This window comes from Lepidochelys kempii, chromosome 2, assembly GCF_965140265.1.
Source record: "Lepidochelys kempii isolate rLepKem1 chromosome 2, rLepKem1.hap2, whole genome shotgun sequence".
NCBI lineage: Eukaryota > Metazoa > Chordata > Testudines > Cheloniidae > Lepidochelys > Lepidochelys kempii.
This window is the reverse complement of record NC_133257.1, coordinates 188286206-188307940: the sequence shown is the minus strand read 5'-3', so window position 1 is coordinate 188307940 and position 21735 is coordinate 188286206. Positions and strand designations below refer to the sequence as shown.

The 21735-nt window shown below is 40.5% G+C and overlaps 1 protein-coding gene across 14 annotated transcripts in view; it reads left to right on the top strand.

The window, feature by feature from the left end:
* TRAK1 (trafficking kinesin protein 1) overlaps positions 1 to 21735 on the top strand; it is a 109186-nt gene that overhangs the window by 44191 nt on the left and 43260 nt on the right. For 8 of the 14 annotated variants that reach the window (XM_073333129.1, XM_073333127.1, XM_073333126.1 and 5 more), the window contains one exon: positions 19310 to 19386. In XM_073333129.1, the coding sequence (XP_073189230.1) occupies positions 19336 to 19386 (51 nt within the window). In that variant the 5' untranslated portion in view covers positions 19310 to 19335. Of the gene's footprint in view, positions 1 to 7152; positions 7381 to 8257; positions 8427 to 15931; positions 15951 to 19309; positions 19387 to 21735 lie in introns of those variants that run through there. The other 6 variants (XM_073333123.1, XM_073333117.1, XM_073333122.1 and 3 more) reach the window with 3 other exon arrangements.

Here is a 21735-nt window from a genome sequence, read left to right as displayed (position 1 = left end):
ATCATAATAAATCTGCTCTGTGTACTTGTACGTTGACCTATAGTTGTTTGTAATGTCTTTGATTCTGTGGTCACCTGTTGTATTTGAAACCCTTTCTTTCAGCCTTGCCTGATAAGTATGTGTGTTCAGACATGCCACCTACCTTTTGAAGATCCTATCATTGCATCTTAGGTCAGCAAGCATATGTGCCTTTGCTGGGCAATGCTGTCCGGTGGGGATCACCCTATCTCTCGACATCTTTCAGTCCCATTTTCCCTATATAAACACATCTCTAATGTTTACGGTGCAGCTACCTCATGCCTGTTAATAATGACTGAAGGAGAACTTCACTGAAAATGAGGCGGTAGACTTAGAGTGCAGTATATTCCTCTACCCCTTATGAATTTGCAACATCAACATTATGTCCTGCTTTAATTATACTATCAAGAGGACACAATGTTGTGCTATTTCAGTAGTCATTAAAATTCTTTCTTGCTCTCAGGATCCCTTGTTTTATCAGACTTAATATGTGACTCAAAGTAAACATGCCAGCACTTATGTGCACCCACCAGTTTGTTTTCACAATGACATGCACGCTAAGCTGAGCAGGTGTGGTGTTTTTTTTTTCCTGCTTGCAACAAGGTTGCGGGGGGGTGGGGGTGGTAGAAGCTCAAATATGAGACAAATGCTAGGGTAGGTTGATGTTGGGTTTTCCCCCCCCTACAACTTTAACAAGATCACTTTGACATTCCCATTTTTGGAAGAGTATTAATGTGTTTTGGCTGCTTTTTTTTGAACAACATTCTCCATCTAGAGATAAAAATTAAAATCTGTCTGGTAAATTAACTCTGTCGATATACTCTGGTGTGGTCGTGCCAGCAAGTATTTCAAATATGTGGGTGCAACCCTTCTCATAGAAGAGCTCCTACAAATGTCCTAAACCTCTGCTAAAGAATCAGAACGGAGTGTCCAGCTTGGAAGCCTACTGTGCATGAAACAATAACTGAAATCCGTGGGAGTAATGGATCTGGAGGGGTTGCAAGATGGAGCCCCTGCTGTATCCGCGCACACTCCACCCTGCCCCTGTTTCAGTGAACAAAAGCCATCGTAAATGATTTATCAGCTACAACCTAGATTAACTGAGAAGGGTATTACGTGCAGGCTTGGAATGCTTGACTTCTGGCTCTATCCTGAAAACACTAGCAAGCAAAGTTCTCTGTCTGTGGGTAGTCCCTTTGAAATGAAAGGAGATCCTGACAGTAATAAACACTACATCAGTCTTACCAACTTTCATGAATTTTATTGCGAGTCTCATGATATTTGATGTTTTTTCTTAATGCACCAGCTGACAGAAGCAAATTATTTAAGAATCCTAGCTTTCATTTGAAGGAAAAAAAAATCTAGTCTTCATGTTTGTTGAGATAAGCTTGAAAACATGAAGAAAGTATACCCTAAAGGTTCAGAAACCAGAAGGAAACTAAAATAAACCCAAAATTTATTATTTAAAAATCATGCGTATCATTTTGGGGCCAATCATGATTTTCTGGGAATCTGACTTGTAATTTTTGAACACTTACTACCCAGTACTGCAATGTAGAACAGTAAGTTTTTTGCAGCATCAGGACTTGGTAAATGGCAATAGGTGAGTCCTTCTTCCACCCAAAAACTTGCAATATTTTTCCATCTTATTCATGTAAACTTTTAAATAAACTTTGAAAAAAAGAGATTAAAACCTGTAATACAGGGCATAGCATTTGTAGATAACCAGTGCATTCTGTGCCCGTCTGTTCTGCCTGGCAAGATATTATGCCATCATTATAAAATAATTATCAAATGTTTTTTATTCCTGAATCTGTTATGAATGTTCTGCAGTCACATAAATCTGAATTAATGAATTTTTAAATTTCCCAATGGTGCAAAGATCTGAGGATAAAAATTGGAAAAACACCTTAATATTATCTGTCAAAATTCATAAGAAAATTGAATCCTTCCTTCCCTAGTTATGCAATATGTAAGGTAGTGCCTTTGAAAGAATTATACCATTAATTAAACAAAAGTAGTTGATAATTATTACTTAACGGTCAAATTGATTTGGGGCATAGACTGTTTGTGGTGCCAAGTTTTCTCAGCTGTAAATGAAGTTAATGGAAGCTGAAGGTGTCCAGCCCCTAACAGGATCAGGCTGTAAATGGTAATAAACTAATTGTTAATAATTAACATTTTTTGAAAGAAAAATTGCTGCTCTGTGCAAAGCAAATAGCTATGTTTTTCTTATCCAGTTGTATATGTGTGCCTGCATGGGAGGAGCAGTATGTTTTCTGAAAATGTGTTTTTTTTTCTTTCTTTTTAAAAACTTTTTTAATAGTGTTATTATTTAGCTGCTCACATTGAAAGGCCCTGTAAATGCATAATAGAATAATAGAATATCAGGGTTGGAAGGGACCTCTGGAGGGAAAAACCCTTTCCCCTAGCAGTTCTAGTCAGTCTTCCCTTCCACTGTCTCAGTGCCACTCCCTCAGTGGCTGGTAGGGGAACCGTGGCCCATGCTCTCCTTCAGGTTCGAGTCCAGGGACCCTCAGCTCAGCAGTTCTGGGCTTTCCTCTACCAGCCCTCACTGCTCCTTCCTTGGACTGCTTCCTACTATTCCTGGTTTCCCCCCTACTCTAGGAGTACCAGCTCCAAAGCTTCCTCCCTCTTCCCAGGGAGTGACTGCCCCTTTCCCAGTAGCCCCCTTCTATTGCCAGCTACCTGGTTTTATAGGCCAAGTCTGTTCCTGCCCAGCTGAGCCTGCTTTCAGTTAGCTCCCTGGCTTCTCCTCCAGGTCAGCCTATGGAGTTAATTGGCTTACTTGTCCATCTAAATGTCTGTCAGTCCTGTGTGGGATGGACTCCCTATCGCAGGAAGTGTTATTTATTCCTTCACATAATACAAGAACTAGGGGTCACCTGCTGAAATTAATAAGCAGCAGGTTTAAAACAAACAACAAAAGGAAGTACTTCTTCACATAACACACAGTCAACCTGTGGAACTCATTGCCATGGGATGATAAGGCCAAAAATATAAGTGGGTTCAAAAAAGAATTAGATAAGTTCATCAATGGCAATTAGCCAAGTTGGTCATGGATGCAACCCCATGCGCCAGAAGTCCCTAGGCCTCCTACTGCCAAAAGCTGGGAATGGACGAGAGGGGATGGATCTCTTGAAATTGCCCTATTCCGTTCATTCCCTCTGAAGCGCCTGGCATTGGCCACTGTCCAAAGACAGGACACTGAGCTAGAAGGACCATTGGTCTGACCCAATATGATCATTTTTATGTTCATATGTAAAGTTCTTTCTAATACAGATACCTCAGTTTTCCTTAGCTCATTTTCATCTCATTTATATTAAATATATCTTTTTTTACCACCCTAAGCAATTCCTCACCCTCTTTGGTGTTATTCCCTTCAAATACATCTCTTGTAAAATTTTCTGGCCCCACTCAGTCTTCTTTCTGCTTTCAGTAAAAGGATCCGGACAGATGATCATTAATTTGGGCCCTTCTTATTCCTTCAGTTACTGTACTGTCTGTTACACCCTGGTGAGAATGAAGATGCTGATGCTGTCATATGCATATGCTGTCATCACCTGCACAAATTGCTTTGCTACCACAATACAACAACTTCTCCATTGATTAGGCTGAGGAGCCACCTCCCTGACTGGGGTGGGGAGTGAGAGTGATATTTTCTGCAGTCAGCGTGGGATATCTTCCTGCTATTAAGCAATAAGAGAGACAATTAAGAAAGCACTAAATACCATTTGTGAAAGATTAGAAAAGAAAGTTACCCTGTGTATAGACTGCATGCTTTGTGTTGCTGGCAGACCAGGTGCCAGCTCATGCTATGGCTCAAGGGCTTACTGAACACTGACAAACACATAGCTGGAAACTAGTCTGGCTCACCTGTGTGTTAGTGTTGTTAAAACAGCCGTTAAGTTTATAAGAATGTGTTTAGTGTTTGGATTTTGAAATGCTTGTGAGTGGCTGCACGTATTAATCTCACTTATCATATCTGTACCCCATGTTATAAGGTAATATTTAAATGTTTGCTTTGTAACTGGAAACACCCACAGTCGAGAGAAGCATTACCAAGTGTGAAATACTGATTTTCCACAAGAGGTGTCGTTGAAGGGTTCATGTAGCGTTCATGCACCTGGAAACAGTCAGGGCACACCCTGACTGTTGTGTAGGAGCGATGCACACATTGCTCTGTTCTATCCAAGGACATGGACCATGAAAACATGGACCATCTGGGAAGTCAAAATAAGGACATCAGCCGTGGGAAGCTTCCTCGGCCGAAACTCAAGGCCTGAGAATAAAGATTGTAGTAGATAGAGGCTAGTAAATAGGAATATTAATCAAAGTCATATTATTTCCTTTGTTGATGCCTTTTGCGGTCGGTTGGGGTATGTGATGCGCAGGGGGGAGAGAAATAAAAGAGGTGGAAAAGCTGACAGGAGAGATCCCATCAGCAGACCAGCCTGCTTGCTTGCCTAAAGCTGTGTCCTGTCTTGTATTGAACCGCCACATGTCGTCATCTGCCCAACAAAAGAAGGCCCATAGATAAGGTTAAGATTATGTCATGGAGGTCATGGAATCCATGACTCCCGTGACCTCCATGACATTTTTCACTTCAGCCCCAGGGCAATGGAGCTGGAGCTGTGAGCCTGCGGGGGCCCTGAAGCTCTGAGCTGTTTTGGGGGGACCCCGCAGCTCTGAGGCGCTGCACATGGCGTGGGGGGACCCCGCAGCTCTGAGGCGCTGCACATGGCGTGGGGGGACCCCGCAGCTCTGAGGCGCTGTGCACGGCGTGGGGGGGACCCCGCAGCTCTGAGGCGCTGTGCACGGCGTGGGGGGGACCCCGCAGCTCTGAGGCGCTGTGCACGGCGTGGGGGGGACCCCGCAGCTCTGAGGCGCTGTGCACGGCGTGGGGGGGACCCCGCAGCTCTGAGGCGCTGTGCACGGCGTGGGGGGGACCCCGCAGCTCTGAGGCGCTGTGCACGGCGTGGGAGGGACCCCGCAGCTCTGAGGCGCTGTGCACGGCGTGGGAGGGACCCCGCAGCTCTGAGGCGCTGTGCACGGCGTGGGAGGGACCCTGCAGCTCCGAGGCGCTGCGCATGGTGCGGGGGGGGCACCCCGCACCTCTGAGCTGCTGCAGGTGCCCAGGGGGAACCTTCGAGCTCCAAGGCAGGGCCCCACAGCTCCGAGCTGCTGTGGGCAGCTGGGGCTGATGCCGGGGTACCCCAGAGCTCCCAGCCACAGCGGGTGTTGGACTCCCCCTTCCTTTCCCACAGTAGGGCTGGGGCTCAGCCCCATTTTGTCACAGTTGTTATTTTTAGTTGAAGTCAGGGATAGGTCACAGGCTTCGGTGAAATTTTTTTTATTGCCCGTGACCTGTCTATGACTTTTACTAAAAATAAGCGTGACAAAATCTTAACCTTACCGATAGACACCAGATGAACCATTGTGGAACATCAGTGCATAAAAGACTTTGTTGATTGCTCCTGCTCCACCCGTAGGAAGAAGGGAAATGCACAAATGCTCGTCCCATCACAGTTTGAACTCTGGGGGAAGGGAATGAAAATCTCTGACCAGAAAGAACTGTATCGCTGTCTGGCTTGGAATTTGGAGAGGTCAATATTTCTAAGCTTAAGCAAGGGATCCCCAAGCTGTTTAGCTTGGATTAGACCTAAAGGACAGGTAGAGCTTGCATGTTACAGCAGCTTCTGTACTTTTTGAAACCTAAGACTGTAACTCCTTTGTGTGTGTATATGTTTACCTGCTTTAACCTTGTAAATAAGTATTATTTCTTTTTCCTAGTTAATAAATCTTTACTTAGTTCATTACAGAATTGGCTACAGGCATTGACTTTGGTGTGAGATCTGAGTTACAATAGACCTGGGATAAATGATTGGTCCTTTGGGACTGGGAGTGACGTGAATATTGTGATTTTTGGTGTAAGGGACCATTTATTACAAAGGCAAGCTTGCCTGGGTGGCAAGATAGACCACAATACCCAAGAATACTATCTGTGACTCAATGTTAAGGCTGTTATAGACCTTGAGGAGTTCACATTTGATACTTGATTGGTGAAATTTAATTATAGAACAGACAACCAATTTAGAGTTTGTGCCCTGTTTTGTAACAGTCTGCCCTGAGGTTGGTACCCACGTTCCTGAATCAGTTAAGAGAGCATTAAATACAATTTGTGAAAGACTAGAGAAGAAAGTTAACCTGTATACAGACTCTGTGCTTAATAAAAAGTTTTGCAAACACAAATATTCAGACCTGTCCGCTCCTGGAAACTCCTGTTTATTGTTAGAATTGAGAACTTGTATGATTTTAGTTTGTTCCTTATACCGACCGTGTCCTTGAAAATATGCTGTGATGCCACACATGCATTTCTGATATTGCAATATTTCAGTTTCCAGACAGGTTGTAGAATACACAGTGAGTAAAGGTGACAGTAGAAAATATGGCACTGCAGGATTAATATGGCATGCAAGTTAAAAGCTTGGTTAAAGGGTAGTATGGCGGTGGAGGTTTGGGGGGTGGAGTTTGGTTTTTTTTGCTTTTTGAAAGTTTTTTATTGCTCTGCGATCAATGAAAAGCTGAATTCTTGACCTTGTTTTTACCCTAAGGCTAATATTGCAGTCAGATTTATGGCAAAACAAACATTTGATATAATATACAGTAGCAGCAAGTTTCCAAGATCTATACATTCAACAGCCCTGTGAAACCTGTTACTAGTGGCATTAGGCAATAATTTACAAAGGTGACTTAACTTAGTAAAGTCCCCACCCTCAAACAGGTGTAGCAGTGTAAGTATCAGTTTGTACTTCCTTGTTGCTATGATACTTTTAGGAAGCTACCATTCACTTTGAATAGGGGGATAGAAATTTGTCAAATGAATTGATTCTTAAAGAGAGATTTCAGCACACTAATTGTTGTTTATGTGAAATGTGCAAATAGAGCTATTTAATAAATGTAACAATTTTCGAGTTTGGTATGAAGAACAATATAATATTTTTAGTAATTATTAGATGGGTTCACACACAGCTCTTCCCTGTATTTTTTGAAAGGTGTTGTATTAATGACGACATGCACAAATAATCAGCTAGTAGTTTTAGTTGAAGTATGTTAACTGATGAAGATGGTACCTCTTCCATGGGGACTTTACTTGGGTCATTTCCAAATGTAGCCTTAAAGGAGATGGCTTCGTATAGGACAGTTTCTGCCTTGGGATGATTTTAGCAATGTCCGTGAATGAATCTGTAAATGAAGAGGAAAGCTTTGAATGTGACTGTGAAAATGAACACGGGAACCCACAGAGGTTTCACAATGAAAACCTTGATATCTTGGAAGAAGGTACTTTTAGTGTAAAACTTTTTATGCTAATAAAATAGGACATGAAATAGTTAATGTAAAGTGAGTTTAGAGATTTTTTTCAAGGTTTTAAATCACATCTAGAAACAGATTGTGGTTGGTTGGTTGGTTCCTGTGAGTGAAGGTTGTAGAGAAACTGCACTATAAATTAAATCTGAATAAGATGAGTCTTAATTTTGTGGGTTTAAAAAAAAAAGTAAATATATTCAACAAATGTAGTTTGTCTAGCTCAAGTAGTAATTCGCTTTTAGTAATAAAAATGATTTTTTGGAAATTCTTCTTTTCAAATAATTTTTCAAATACTTGTAGGTTAAATATTTTTGCTTTCCTCCCCCCTTCCCTATGGCAGGTGTATGTGTGTGTGTTTTGGAGGAGTGGGGGAAGAGGTTGTGTGTTTGTTTTTATGGTTACTTATGGTGGGTCAGTTTTAGAACAAATGCAAACTTCAGACTTAATTATGGAATCCTAAGTATGTAAACTAAAATGTAGTGTGTTCATATCTCAAGATTGTGAGATCTTAAGATTTTAAAAAGTTATTTGTGATGGAACGTGCATTGCAATGCAAGACAAGAAGGCATGCTGGTAGTTTGGAGAGGGAGTGCTGATGATTGTTAGTGCTGTCATTTTATTTTCAGTCTTGGTCTCCTGGCTGCTGTGGAGACAGCATATTTTGCCTGGGGATGGGAGACAGGAGGTAGACAGGGAGAGATTTTGTCACTCAAGTGATCCCTCCTGCCAGTTAAGCACTGCCTCCTGTACTGTACTTGATACACTGAGCAAAACATATCATTGGTGTCATCTTACATGCTACAACATTCCCTCTGAAGCAGCAGCTTTATAGATGAATGCTGGCATTCCAAAGAACACTATCCTATCATGCTGCCATCCAGAGACTGCAGGGGAGAACAACAGAGATTAAGAATAAGAGTCGATTGAATACAAAGAGAGTATTTCGTGGCCAGAAGAATATTAACCGTGATGGCCTCAAGGGTGGGGGATAAAGCAAGACCATCTTGTCAAACTCTCTGGTTTGTTTAAAAGGAGTTTTTAAAAAAAGTTTCTCTCAAAATACTTTAAGGGCAAACGTGTTGCATGGGACTTCCATTTGTTGTGTGTTTCATGTGATTGTTTTGTTTTTTGAATCAAATATATGCCTCTTATGATGCAGTACCACCTCTCTTTACCCACCACTTGAAAAAACAACCCACCCCATTTGTTATCTGAGGTTGCAGGAAAAGGCTACAATATTCCTTAAACTTGTGGACAAAAGGTTGTTTGTGTAAGAAAACATGGGTAAAAAAGGAAGCTTTAAAAGAAGAGAAAGTACATGTGTAGTTTGTTAGAGAGGAGGCAGATGAGGACACAAGCACAAAATTCTGCACCAAGAAGGAGAAACATCCAATTCTTTCTTACTAGTAAGCTGGCAGAAAAGGGAATCTGACAGATAATAGCCTATGTCATGGGAACCGTTCATAGAGTGTTTGCTGTGTGCTCCAAATTTCCTTCAGTATGTTAAGGACACTGAGTTATAGAGAGAGGTGTCTGAGCGAAGGGTCTTTAGAGCTCCATTGCCCATCTGATTGAGAATGACAAGCCGAATGCTTCTGTTTGACTGTGTAGGTAATTTTGGTGTAGTGACTGATGTGGTTTATACAGCAATTTTTAGATGTTGTGATGAATTGCCCTCATACCAGTTTCTGGTATAATTAATAAGGACTAAAACTTGGTGCTAGTTTTATATGTTAGATATGTCTTGTTTTATGTACTGGGAGCAATTAGTTACGTACACCCTGAAAACCTTCAGCTAGATGTAGACACAGTACAGTGATAATCATCACCATGTTATTTGTATACTGTTATTTGTGGGACAACATATGTTCATTGTTCAGGAAATGGGGAAGGGTTGAGAATATTTTAGTACTTTTATGTGGGCTGACTACAGTGGAATTTTATGTAATGAACATGGCTTATAGTGACTGTTCCAGCTTTTATTGATAGAAAATGAACTTCTAAAAGCCGGTCCCTCTTTTTACTGATCTGTGAGCCCCTCACCTTATGCTATTGAATGGTCTGGCAAACTGGATCAAACTTATTTTCAAACATAGGAGACAATTTCAAAATCTTTTCCATGTCATTTAGCTGCAGATAAATATTACCTGTTTGGGAGTGCCAGTGAGAGCCTATTATTATTACTGCAGTATACATTATTTATGTAGCAATCGCATCCAGAGGCCTGAGTCAGGATCATGGCATGTAGCAGGGCCACTGTGATAAATGCTGAACAAATCCATATCATGACTCAAGGCAAGGTTTTAAAAAAGACTAGTGATTTTGGAGGCAGTGATGTTGGTGGGCCCATGTTGACACCCTGTAAAGGGACCTGACTTTCAAAAATTGAACACTCATATGCTGAAAACCCAGGCCCCATTAAGGAGTCTCAGGTTGGATCCCCAAATACTCAGGCACAGAAAATCATATGTGGCTGCAGTCACTGCCCCAAAGAGCTGACAATCTAAGAAGAGAATTGACATAGTTGGGGGAGAAATACAATCAAATTTATATACATTTTCAATTTTAAATCTTTTCAAAGATATATGTAGGTAAAATATATGCCACTCAGGCCATTTTTGGTTAATTTCTTATAGGTATTGAAGCGGGGATAGGTTTTTTGAAGAAATTTGGAGGTTTGCAGATTTAGGTCACTTCCCAGAGAGCAATCCATGCATAAGGGTCAGTGTATAAAGAGGTATGTAGTTCTGTGAGAAGATTCATAAGTTGCAAAGCCAGAAGGGGACCACTGTGGTCATGTACTCTGACCTCCTGTTCAACACAGGCCATAGAACTTTCCCAAACTAATTCCTAGAACAGATCTTTTAGGAAATCCTCCAATCCTGATTTTAAAATGGTCAGTGATGGTGAATCCACCACAACCCTTGGTAAATTGTTCCAGTGCTTAATTACCCTTGCTTTTAAAATGTATGCCTTATTTCCCGTCTGAATTTGTCTAGCTTCTACTTGCAGCTCATGTTATACCTCTCTCTGCTAGATTGAAGAGCTCATTATTAAATATTCACCTTGTAGGTACTTAGACAGATCAAGTCACCCTTTAACGCTTTCTTTGTTAGACTCAAAGAGCCGAATCTATTTTGTTTATCACTAGAAGGCATGTTTTTAAATCCTTTAATCATTTTCATGGCTCTTATCTGAAGCCTCTCCAATCTATCAACATCCTTCCTGAAATGTGGGCCCCAGAACTGGACACAGTATTCCAGCAGCAGTTTCTCCAGTTTCAAATACAGAGGTAAAATAACCTCTCTACTCAGACTCAAGATTTCCCTATTTATGCTTCCCGGGATTGCATTAATTCTTTTGGCCACAGCATCACACTGGGAGCTCATGTTCAGCTAATTATTCACCACAGTCTCCAAACCTTTTTCAGAGTCACTCCTTCCCAGGATAGAGTCCAGCATCCTGTAAGTATGGCCCACATTCCTTGGTCCTAGATCTATATATTTACATTTAGCATATTAAAATATACAGCGTTTGTTTGTGCCCAGTTTACCAAGCGATCCAGGTTGCTCTGAATCAGTGACTTGTCCTATTCATTTTTTATCACTCCCCCAATTTTTGTGTCATTTGAAAATTTTATCAGTGATTTTTTTTCTTCCAGGCCATTGATAAAAATATTAAATAGTATAGAGCCAAGAACCAGTACCTCCAGGACCCTAATGGAAACATACCCACTCAGTGGCAATTCTCTGATTACAGTTACATTTTGAGACCTATTAGTTAGCCAGGTTTTAATCTATTTAATGTGTGTTATGTTAATTTAATATCATTGTAGTATTTTATTCAGAATGTCATGTGGCACCAAGTCAAATGCCTTACAGAAGTACAAGTATATTACATCAACACTGTTACTTTTATCAACCAAACTTATAATCTCAAAAAAAAAAAAAAAACTTCTTCTCTCAGTGTAGCAGAGGAAAACTCTTCCAGTGCATACCCTGCCTTAGGGAAAACTCTACAAAATGGCTACCATCTCACACTTTTGTGCCCCCTCCCATGCCCTAATTGTTTCCCAGACCCTTTCGCCTGTTTTAGAATGACTAATATAACATATCATTAGTTTGCTGTATTTGAGACCTTACTATTGGAGCCTCCATGGAACCAAGTTGTTGGAACACTCTGTGGGTGAACTGTGGTTGTAAACTCCCTTTAAACCACACCAAAAAAAGATTGTCTGTCTTCCATAAACCCATACTGATTGGATTAATTACATTATCCTCCTTTAGTTTATTATGAATCAGGTCACTTATCAGCCTCTCCATTATCTTGCTTGGGTTCAATGACAGGCTGACAGGCCTGTAATTACCTGGAACATCCTGCTTATCCTTTTTAAAAATTGGCACAACATCAGCTTTCAGCTTTTTATATTCATTACTATCAACTTCCCCTTTCTTCCTTTTTTTTTCTATAGACATAATTGTTGGGTTTTTTTACAGCTGCCTTCACTTCCCCTCTAAACCAGGTTTTCAACCAGCACAGCCTCCTTCCTCAATTGTGGCTTTTTAGGCATTATCGTAAGGTGTTCTTAAATTATTCCCAGTTATCATTCACATGTGTCTGAGTAAGTTCTTCTTCCCATCTGATATGGCTCATACATGACCAACTAATGATAAGGCTGGAGGCACTGCGGGAGCAGAAGCAGCAGCAGGTTGTGGACAATGCAGAAAGAGTCTAGAGTGAATAAATAGGAAGGAGGGGTAGAATTGTGAAGGGCCTTGATGGTGATGACAAGAAGCCTGCACTTAATGGAGTGAAATGGTTTAGCAAGTAGAAGGGATTCATGTGGACGTGATGTGGCCAGAGTGGTGGGCAAGAAAGAGGATCTTAACAACTGCATTTTGTCGGGACCTGAGGTGGATGGTTGGCCTGTAGGAAGGGTGGAGAGGAGGAGTCTAGGATAGTCAAGACCCAGGAGATGAGGCATTGGACAAGAGTTTTGGCTGTTTGGGTGTAAGGAAGAGAATAGATTTCAAATGCTACCAAGGAAGCACTGACACAACCTGGATGTTGGGGTAAGAGAGAGTCACGTGGTGATGAATCCCAGGTTGGCCAGTCTGAGTGACAGGGAACATTGTGGTGGTATCAAAAGTAACTGAGAATAGGGAGAATTGTGAGGGGTATCCAGGATGAGATATCAGAGAGATAGGTCATGAGTGGACAGGTAACTTGAGTGTCATCATCCAGGAGTAGCTGAGATGGTCCAGAGGGAAGATGTGATTGGAGAATAGGAAAGGGTCAAGACCTTAAGACCCCCATGGATTGTGGGGCATGGGAGGAAGAGGATTCACTGAAGGAGTGATCACAAAGGCAGGAGAATAAACCTGGATCAATGGAATCAGGAACCAAGGGTGGACAAGATTTCAGAGAGAAATGTATGATTGTCAGTGTCAAACAAGACATAAGTTGAGAAAGATGAATATGGAGTACAAGGATTTATCTGGGGAAAAACCTGGGAGAGCAGTTTCAGTATAGTGGAGGAGGGCCAGAATGGAGCTAGAGGAGAAGAATATGAGAATGGTTGTAACGGGTACATCCAGTAAGGTTAGTGGTGAAGGGAGATGGGAGCAGTAGCTGGAGAGACAAGTGGCATCAAGGAAACACAATTGTTTTTGTGGATGAGGGGAGGTTAGGGCATGCTAGTGATGGGGAAGAGTCCAGAAGAAAATAAAAGATGCAGAGGAGCGAGAGTGAGACAGCAAGTGGATCAAGGGAGAGTAGTAGCAGGCATGGAGATGGGGTTAAGAGATAGGTAGAGAGCAGAGCAGAAATCTGTGTCAGTGATGGGTGAGAAGGAGGAGAAATTTCTGGAAGAGACATGGAAGGAAGCTGATCTGTAGTGTGAAAAAGTCAGTACAATCTTGTATGGCGCGGAAGGGAGGAGAGATGTGGGAATGATTCTAGAAGGGAGGCAAAAATAGCAAAATAAGTGGCTGGGAGGGAATCAATGGGGCTGGAAAACCAAACATCTGACTGACCTGTTTGGTATTAAAATGCCTTGCAGAACTTGCTGTTCTTGTGCAGATCTGATTTGAGAAGTTTCACTGTTTTATGGACCTGGATCATTTGGATGTAACTGTCCAAATTACAGGTTTCCCAAATCAGTTTCCATAAACAGGAGTCCACTCTAGTTCTGAAGACCTGAGCAATTGGAAACTGGGGGCTTGTCTTCACTATTGTGGAGATCAACGCTGCTGCAATCGATGCAGTGGGTGTCGATTTAGCAGGTCTAGTGAAGACCTGCTAAAATGACGGCAGAGCGCTCCCCAGTAGACTCCAGCTCCCTGAGAAGAGTAAGGTAAGTCGACCGGAGACCATCTCCCATCGACACGGTTCAGTGAAGACACTGCAGTAAGTCGACCTAAGCTACGTCGACCCCAGCTATGTTATTCACCTAGCTGGAGTAGCGTAACTTAGGTCGACTTGCCCCGGTAGTGTAGACAAGGCCTGAGTGCCACACACAGAGAAGGCAGTACAGGCAGAGCCACCTTTTGTCCTCCCATGTATCCTCCTTATCTTAAACTCCCTTTAAATCACATCTTAGGTGAAAAAATTAGAACTTCTACAAATTTCAGAGGAAGAAATAATTGCTCCTTCATATAAAATTGCATTGTAAAGTGCACAACTAGACTGTCGGCAAGCATAGAATGTGATTATTATTTTGTTGTATTTTGACCTGTGTGTTGGTGGTATTGCTTATAGAATTTGTAGCTTAGTGGGAAAAAATAGCTTCTGTATCTACTTGCTGACGGTGACTTGACAATGGGTAGGCAGCTGATGTGCTGTGACCATGATTTTATTACACTAATATTTTTTTCCACTGCCACGTGGTGATCTCCCCCACTGTTATATCCACCTATTACCTCTTGTCTTGTTCTTTGACTCAAAGCATTTTCAGGCAGTTACTCTCTTTGTTATGTGGGTGCATGGTGCCTTGAACAATGGAACCCTGAACAGTAATGGATGTCTCTAAGGACTACCACAATACAAATATTTAAGAATTGTTGCTGCTTATCTGCCAAGCAGTAGCAGAGTGTAACTGAACACAACTGGTCAGTTTGACAGTTGCTATGCAAACACCGTGTGTAGCTTTTATAATGGTCAGAAATCACCTTCAAGCTTCTGCTGTTTTGAGAAGCTCTGAGCAGCAGCGGAAAGTGGTTTTGGAGCTGTTCGTGAGGGAGGATCTCTCAAAAACAGAGGCAAGAAGAGGAATAGAATAGCGTAGACCATCCTACCTCCCAGCAATCAGAGGAGGGAGGGTGTGAGAGAGAACAAGAGACAGAAAGTTTCTTCTCTTTTCCAGCAACTAGAAGGAGATGTAGCTTCAAATTTACCAGACACCCAGTCTCCAGAGGTTCAGAGATCGACAGCACTCTATTATTGTTAATAATTAATAAGAATAATTGTATTAGGGCTGTGCCTAAAGGCCCCAAATGGAACTGGAGCCTCATTATGTTAGACTCTGTGCAAACCATGTCAGATGGCATGCTGCTACCTATCCCAAAGTGCACACAGTCTAATTCAAGACAAAAGGTACCAAGTCAGTTTACCCTGGGCATAATCTTAGTCCCCTTCCATTTCCCAGCAACTGGAATTGGGAAGGTGAGGATTGAGGAAAGAGCAGGTTGGCTTCCTCAGCAGCCCTTTATTCTTCCCTCTCTCCTTTCTTTTAAAATCTCCCTCAATCTCCTATTAAAATCTGGTAAATTTTTCAAGCCCCAGAGGATGGTGTTCTAGATGGAGATTTTGATATAAAGAGTAAAGAACACATTTTATATTCTTGAGAATGCAAATACCTCAGGTACCCCACCCTAATTTAAGATTCAAGCCATGTCTTTACTGGGCATTGCTCCTTCCTTCTGAGTTGTTGCATGTCCAAAACCTGGTCTCTTGGGGACTTTACCATTTATTAGTCTTTTAACCCCCCTGAAAGAAACATTGACCCATACAGCCACATCCTCTTTTAAATTGGTATAAAATGTGGGAGAATATGAAGTTTTTGGTTTGTGTTTCAGAGCCTGTGCATGACAGGAATTCATGATCTCTGTTGCCATTACTAAGTGTACATTTCATTATGTGCATGTAAAATCCCCAAAACTAAAACAGAGCCCCAATGAGTATCATGAATCTGAGTTGAAAACTAGATAAGAGGAAGTCTGTGATCTTCATGTATTTACATTTTTTGTGACATATAATAATGTTGTATTAAATGGTTGTCACCAGCTTCCAAAGCAGTTTTCTAAGCAACTGCCAAAATTTTGTGCATAATTCTTTTTGTTCTTGGAATCCTGTGATTTCTTTTTCCTCACTTGAGCGACCATTTTATTGCCTGATATTCCTCTAGATGTGAATTGAGAGGTCTGAAGTGCATTTGACTTGGATATTATGATTGTGTACGCACAGACATCACCCCCTCCGTATCATGCTGAACAAAAATACTGCTGATTTGCCAGTGTGGAAGAGGAGGTCAGTAATTGTGCCATGTGAGTTTTATACTACAGTGCACTGTCCTTCATTTGCCCTTTCCATGTGGTTAGAATAGTGTTAGAAGGCTAGTGTTCACCAGGAATTGGTACACGCCAGAAACCATATTCATTAAGGCAATATACTTTTAATTTACATATCTCATTGGCTAAAGCATAAAGTCAGGAGAAGTTTGTGTAATCAAAATATCTTTTTCTGTTCCCATCAGGCTTCTGTTTGTATTTGATTCATGGCTTTGGTCTTTTTCTCTTGTTGAAGCAGTGAGTTTTATATTAATCCTCTAATGTTCCTCCCCTCTATGTTGATACCAATTTCTTTAGCTTTTGTGGCTGTAGTCTCCACTCCATTGAAGGGTATCAGTACATTTGATACGTTGCTGTTATATACAAAGTCAATTTTCCTGTCCATAGCAGCAATCCTTGTTAAATCTATTGTTTTAGTCAATATTTCTTTAAAGGCTTTGGTTTATCCTCCGTAGTGGTTTAGCTGGGTGTGAGGTTTTGGAAGGGGCTTAACTGAAACGGTAAGGCTGCGGCCTTGGAGGTTGGGTCTTTGACTGGAGTCTCGGGCCTGAATTTTCATTTAGACTGGCTATTAAGAGAACTCAAATTGCACTTTGAAGGCCATTAAAACTGTCCAGAGCGATGTAGCAGAGACTTCATCTAAATTTTCGTGGTTGCTCATATTTAATGAGGCCATAAAGGCATTGGTGATCAGGTTTATTCTTGATAGATTTTTTTTCTTTTTACATTCTGTGTTCTTTATAAGACCATTGTGGTAGCTTCTGGAACGTATTGCCTGCTGTGAAAGTTATATATATATGTAAATATATACATGTATAAAATTATATATTATATATGTATAAATTCAAAGGGAAGGTTGGACTTTGACTATCTCATGTCTTTGGGTGTTAAACTCATACCCCCTCTGCAAGTGAAAACATTTATTGAAGATGATAGATTTTGATTTGTGTGTGCAAAAGACTGTTTCAGTCATGCATTGTGTGACTTTGATTGTCTTGACATTGCTTCTTAATAGCAGAATGTGCTGATAAAGGTTGCGTAGCAAGTTCTGAAGAAATAGTTGAGTTAGCAACTGCACGTACCAGCCCTTGTTAACATTTCTCACAATCAGATGACCTTGCTCAGCCCATGGGAACACCACACTGTTATCTACTTGTTTGGATTTTACCAAGATGATTATAGTTTTGCGGTCACTAGGGTGGTGTCATGTTGCCTTAGTCAGAAACGGTGGCAGTGTTAGGGTTTGCTAATGGCAATCCCAAACATTAATTTACCAACATTGCTGAGGGAAAGTTATAGCCAAGGAAACTCTAGTGAACAGTTATTTGGGATTATAAAATGTTGGTCTGTGTCATTATTTACAGTAGGCATTTTAGGTGTTGATTTATGTATTATTGTGTTGGAAACTTTGTTTTTATGGTTACATTAAACTTCTTTATGAATGGACATTTTAAAGTTACGTAGTTAATGCAAATCTCTCTTCTTTCTGTTAAGTTTTCATGAAAAGATTCTCTGAGCAATGATTACTCCAGTTTCCTGCTTCCTCTATGCTCCTGATTTTCACAAGTTAAAATATTTCTTGGCAGAAAACAGTTTCTGTGAACATGTAGTTCGTAAATGCAGCACGTTTATGTTTACACTATAGCATATATTCATTGTGTATTTCATTTTTATTCTCTTATCTAATCAGTTTTTGGGGGTGTAAATTTCTGGCTATAAGCTTTTAGTTAGCACTTGCTAACTTTTTAATTAGGTTAGAGTAGTGTAAACTAAAATCCCTAACTCTGCAGTCTTTCTGCAGGCAGTCCTATGGAATTCACTGGGATTGCTTGCAAGGCTAAAAAGTTAAGCATGTACATAAATATTTACAGGTTTTGGTCCTAAAATGCTTTGACATTCTGGGTTGGTAAGGCAACAGGATGCCGAATCAGCTACTATTTTTATTCATTGGTGTGTAGCAGTTGTTGTCAGTTGTATGTCACTTAATCTGTGGCGTCAGGTTTAACCACACAGCATTCAATTATTTTTAAGTAATTTGGACTTGATTTCTTTCTACTGAATTAACCACCTTAGAACATCTTCACCCAAACTGTGCATCAGCCGTAATTGAAACTCTGTCAAAGATAAATCCACTTGTGACGAAAGTTGCCTTACAGCAGTCTCCTCTGCAGAAATCAATGTAACCAACTAATATAACTCTCTATTAACAGTCCCTTTTTTCCAGAATGGAATGTTTAAGCCATAAAAACAATGGTGGAGGGAAAAGAAGGATGCATACGAGTAAAACAGGAACTGCTGATCTTATTTTTTCAAATTTATTTGTGTTCTGTTTAGAAATCTCAATATCTCTGAGACTCAGCCAAGGTCACTATGTGTCCTTCAAGAAAAAGTCATGCAGTCAGACAAAAATGTTCCCAAATTATTCAGCAGGGTAATAACACTGGTTTTATTTAAGTGTGTCACATCCATTTCAGTTACGCATTGCTTTAGCTAGTAATACTACAGTCTTTGTGACATGCTTTAGTTACCAGATACATTACAAGGGCTATTATATTTAGGTCATTCAGAAGCAGAATTGTGTATATATTTTATATGCACTATGCAGTCTTGTATGATAGAGCCCAGTTTTGCCAACCTCACACAGAGCAGTATCTTCTATGAGCTGTCCTGTTGGTTCTACTCCAGTAGGGACTAATGGAGTAAGTCATGGCTCAATGTAGAAGTGACACAATGAGCCTTTGTTTCTGCATTTTTTTTGTTAGTTTTTACTTAAAATGTTTTTGCACTGAGTTTAGCATACTTGTTCATTGATTCTGTCTTAATGGTTTGAGAAATTTATAGTTTTGTCGTGACTCCATCTTCCCCCTTTAAAAAAAATGTTTTTCAATTTGCATTGAATCAAAAGTAAATTTTACTGTTTTACACAGAAAATTCCAGGTTTGAGGCTCTGAATTTGTTTTAGTGTTGAAGAGTTTATTATGTATGGACTTTAAAAACACTTCAGATTGATCATAAGGCCTTTAAAATTCCTACGATTACAGTACATACAGGACCTCAAAAAAAAATTGACAAAAGCAAATGCCTGCTACAAAACAGAAATGCCAATCTTCTCTGTTCAATATGAAACACTAAAGATTAAATTTTTTTCTTGTTAAATTCATTGTTTTCATAGTTCTTAATGTTTTCCCAAAACTTAAAATAATTCAGTAAACAGATATAATTTTAGATTAATTTTAGGATTAAGGTTTAAGATTCTTATTTTTTTCAAGTAATTCTTAATTTTGTTTAGTTTGAGTGGCAGATGAAATGACTTTACATGTCTTGTTTTCCAACAGTTTTATGTGCTGAAAGAGTGGGCCAGATGACTAAAACATACAATGACATAGATGCTGTTACACGACTTCTAGAAGAGGCAAGTATTCTTTTACACAGCTGTTCACTTTATGACAAAGACATAATATAGATTATGAAAGAATCTGTGTTGATAGAAATTGCCCCATTTGTTTTCAGTCATGGTGAAACAAATATTCTAAATGCACATTCACTACATCTCATTGGTAAGGGACATGACTTTATTAATAAAAGGTGCTTAGTTTGTTTACATAATTTGTACAAATTCACCAAACAATTTCATATATAGCTAAAGCAGATTTGTCTCACTATTGCCAGAATACAAAAAGTGACATACCATGCTGAATGATGTGAGGAAAAAGGTTAAGGTTTACATGAAATCATGATGTTGTGAGGAGGAGGAGGGGAAGTGAGAGGGAGTGTATTTTTGTTTTGTTTTTGTTTTCCAAATATGCACAGTATTATAAATGGTTTGTTTAAAAAACAAAAAAACAAGAGCACATAAAGCTCGCAAGTCTATTTATTATTTATATTATATATAATATTTATTATTGATATCTCCATGATAATAATCTTTAGGAAAATATATAGTTACCAATTGATAAACAAACATCTCCCTCTCTCCCATGTACTTTTTTCTGCCCTGTCTCCAAGTTCTTCTTTCTTGCATTCTGGTGCCTTTATATTTATAAAGCCACTATAATATATGGTCATTAATTTATTGTGATTGAGACTAAACATTTCATGTAATAGCAGAGAGAAAAAAATGACCTACAGGATAAAATTTTTGTACTCACTAAATAGCCTAATAACTTAATATTGATCAAAACAAACTCTATTTTTAAAGTAAATGTAAGCAAATATTTTTTGGAAATTATGTTTGCAAGGCATTATTCAGATGAAGACTAACAATGCGGTCTTTGTTCTTGACAGTTTAGAACAGGGATCGGCAACCTTTGGCACGTGGCCCGCCAGGGTAAGCCCCCGGCAGGTCAGGCCGGTTTGTTTACTTGCCGCATCCACAGGTTCGGCCAATCGCGGTTCCCACTGGCCGCGGTTCACCGTTCCAGGCCAATGGGGGCTGCGGGAAGTGGCGCAGGCCAAGGGATGTGCTGGCCACCGCTTCCCGCAGCCCCCATTGGCCTGGAGCGGCAAACTGTGCCCAGTGGGAGCTGCGATCGGCCGAACCTGCAGATGCGGCAGGTAAACAAACTGGCCCGGCCTGCCAGAGGGCTTACCCTGGCGGGCTGCATGCCAAAGGTTGCCGATCCCTGGTTTAGAACTTAAACCTTTTGTATTTTGGTCTGCTTCATATTGCAGTAGTGCTGCATTTGTTTTGCACTACAAAGCTCTCTTAGTACAGCAGACCCGTTTCATGCAGTGCTAACCCAAAGTACCTGAACTGGTGCATTCTTTGACTGCGAAGCTGCAAAGGGATTAGCATGAGCACAAGGGCCTGGATTAGTGTATCTTGGTTGTAGAATTGAGGCCTTTGGTTATGCTTTCAACTGAAATCTTTAAAAACAGTTTCCTATGTACTATTCATGATAAACCCCAGATACTTCACTTAGAATTATTATATCTGTAGCACGCCACTGATAACTCTTCTATTTACCCTTGTATTATGCATTCAGGTCATGCTCCTTTTGCTTCTTCATTTTCTTAGATTCATTTGCATGGTTTTGTAAGCAGGTATTATATCCATCTGGAAACTTACAAATATCCTGTGGTTTTCTTTGAATATGAAAATTTCTTAAATTCTCTCATAGCCCCAGAGGCACGTGGTGGTTGTTTATTTACATAGAGCTGTAGCCAACACAAAATCATTTGTGTGACTGTTGGCTGTTCTGAGGTGGTAGTTCCTTCCATCACCCCTTCTAGTAGTGGCAGAGCTGGACATTTTGCATTTGCCCAAGCCTGTCTCCTCCCTGAGCTTGATTTCTATAGAGCTGTAGCAGTCTAGCCCCTGCGAACAGTGTGGGATGCACTGAACCAACAGTCTAAAGCAGAGGGAGTTCTTTCTTCCCTGTCTGGCTGTTAAAGAGGCCATGTGACCTGACAATGGTGCATCTTTTGCTAAATTCACTAGTGTTGCACAGTGAGAGAATATATGAGGCTCACTGAGCCAAATTTTCATGTTAAATTTATTTTTCTCATTCGTACATGTGTGGGCATACACTCCTCTCCCCCAAATGGTGATAGTAAGGAGGGACCCCTCAAATTTGATCTTACAAGTCACAGTATCTAAGCACTTCACAATCTTTAATGTATTTATCCTCACTCCTGTGAGGTAGGGAAGTGCTATTATCTCCATAGTCCCAAATTGAGATCCAAAGGTATGTGCACACTGCTATTAAAAACCCATGGCTGACCCATGCCAGGTGGCTTAGGCTTAAGGGGCTGTTTAATG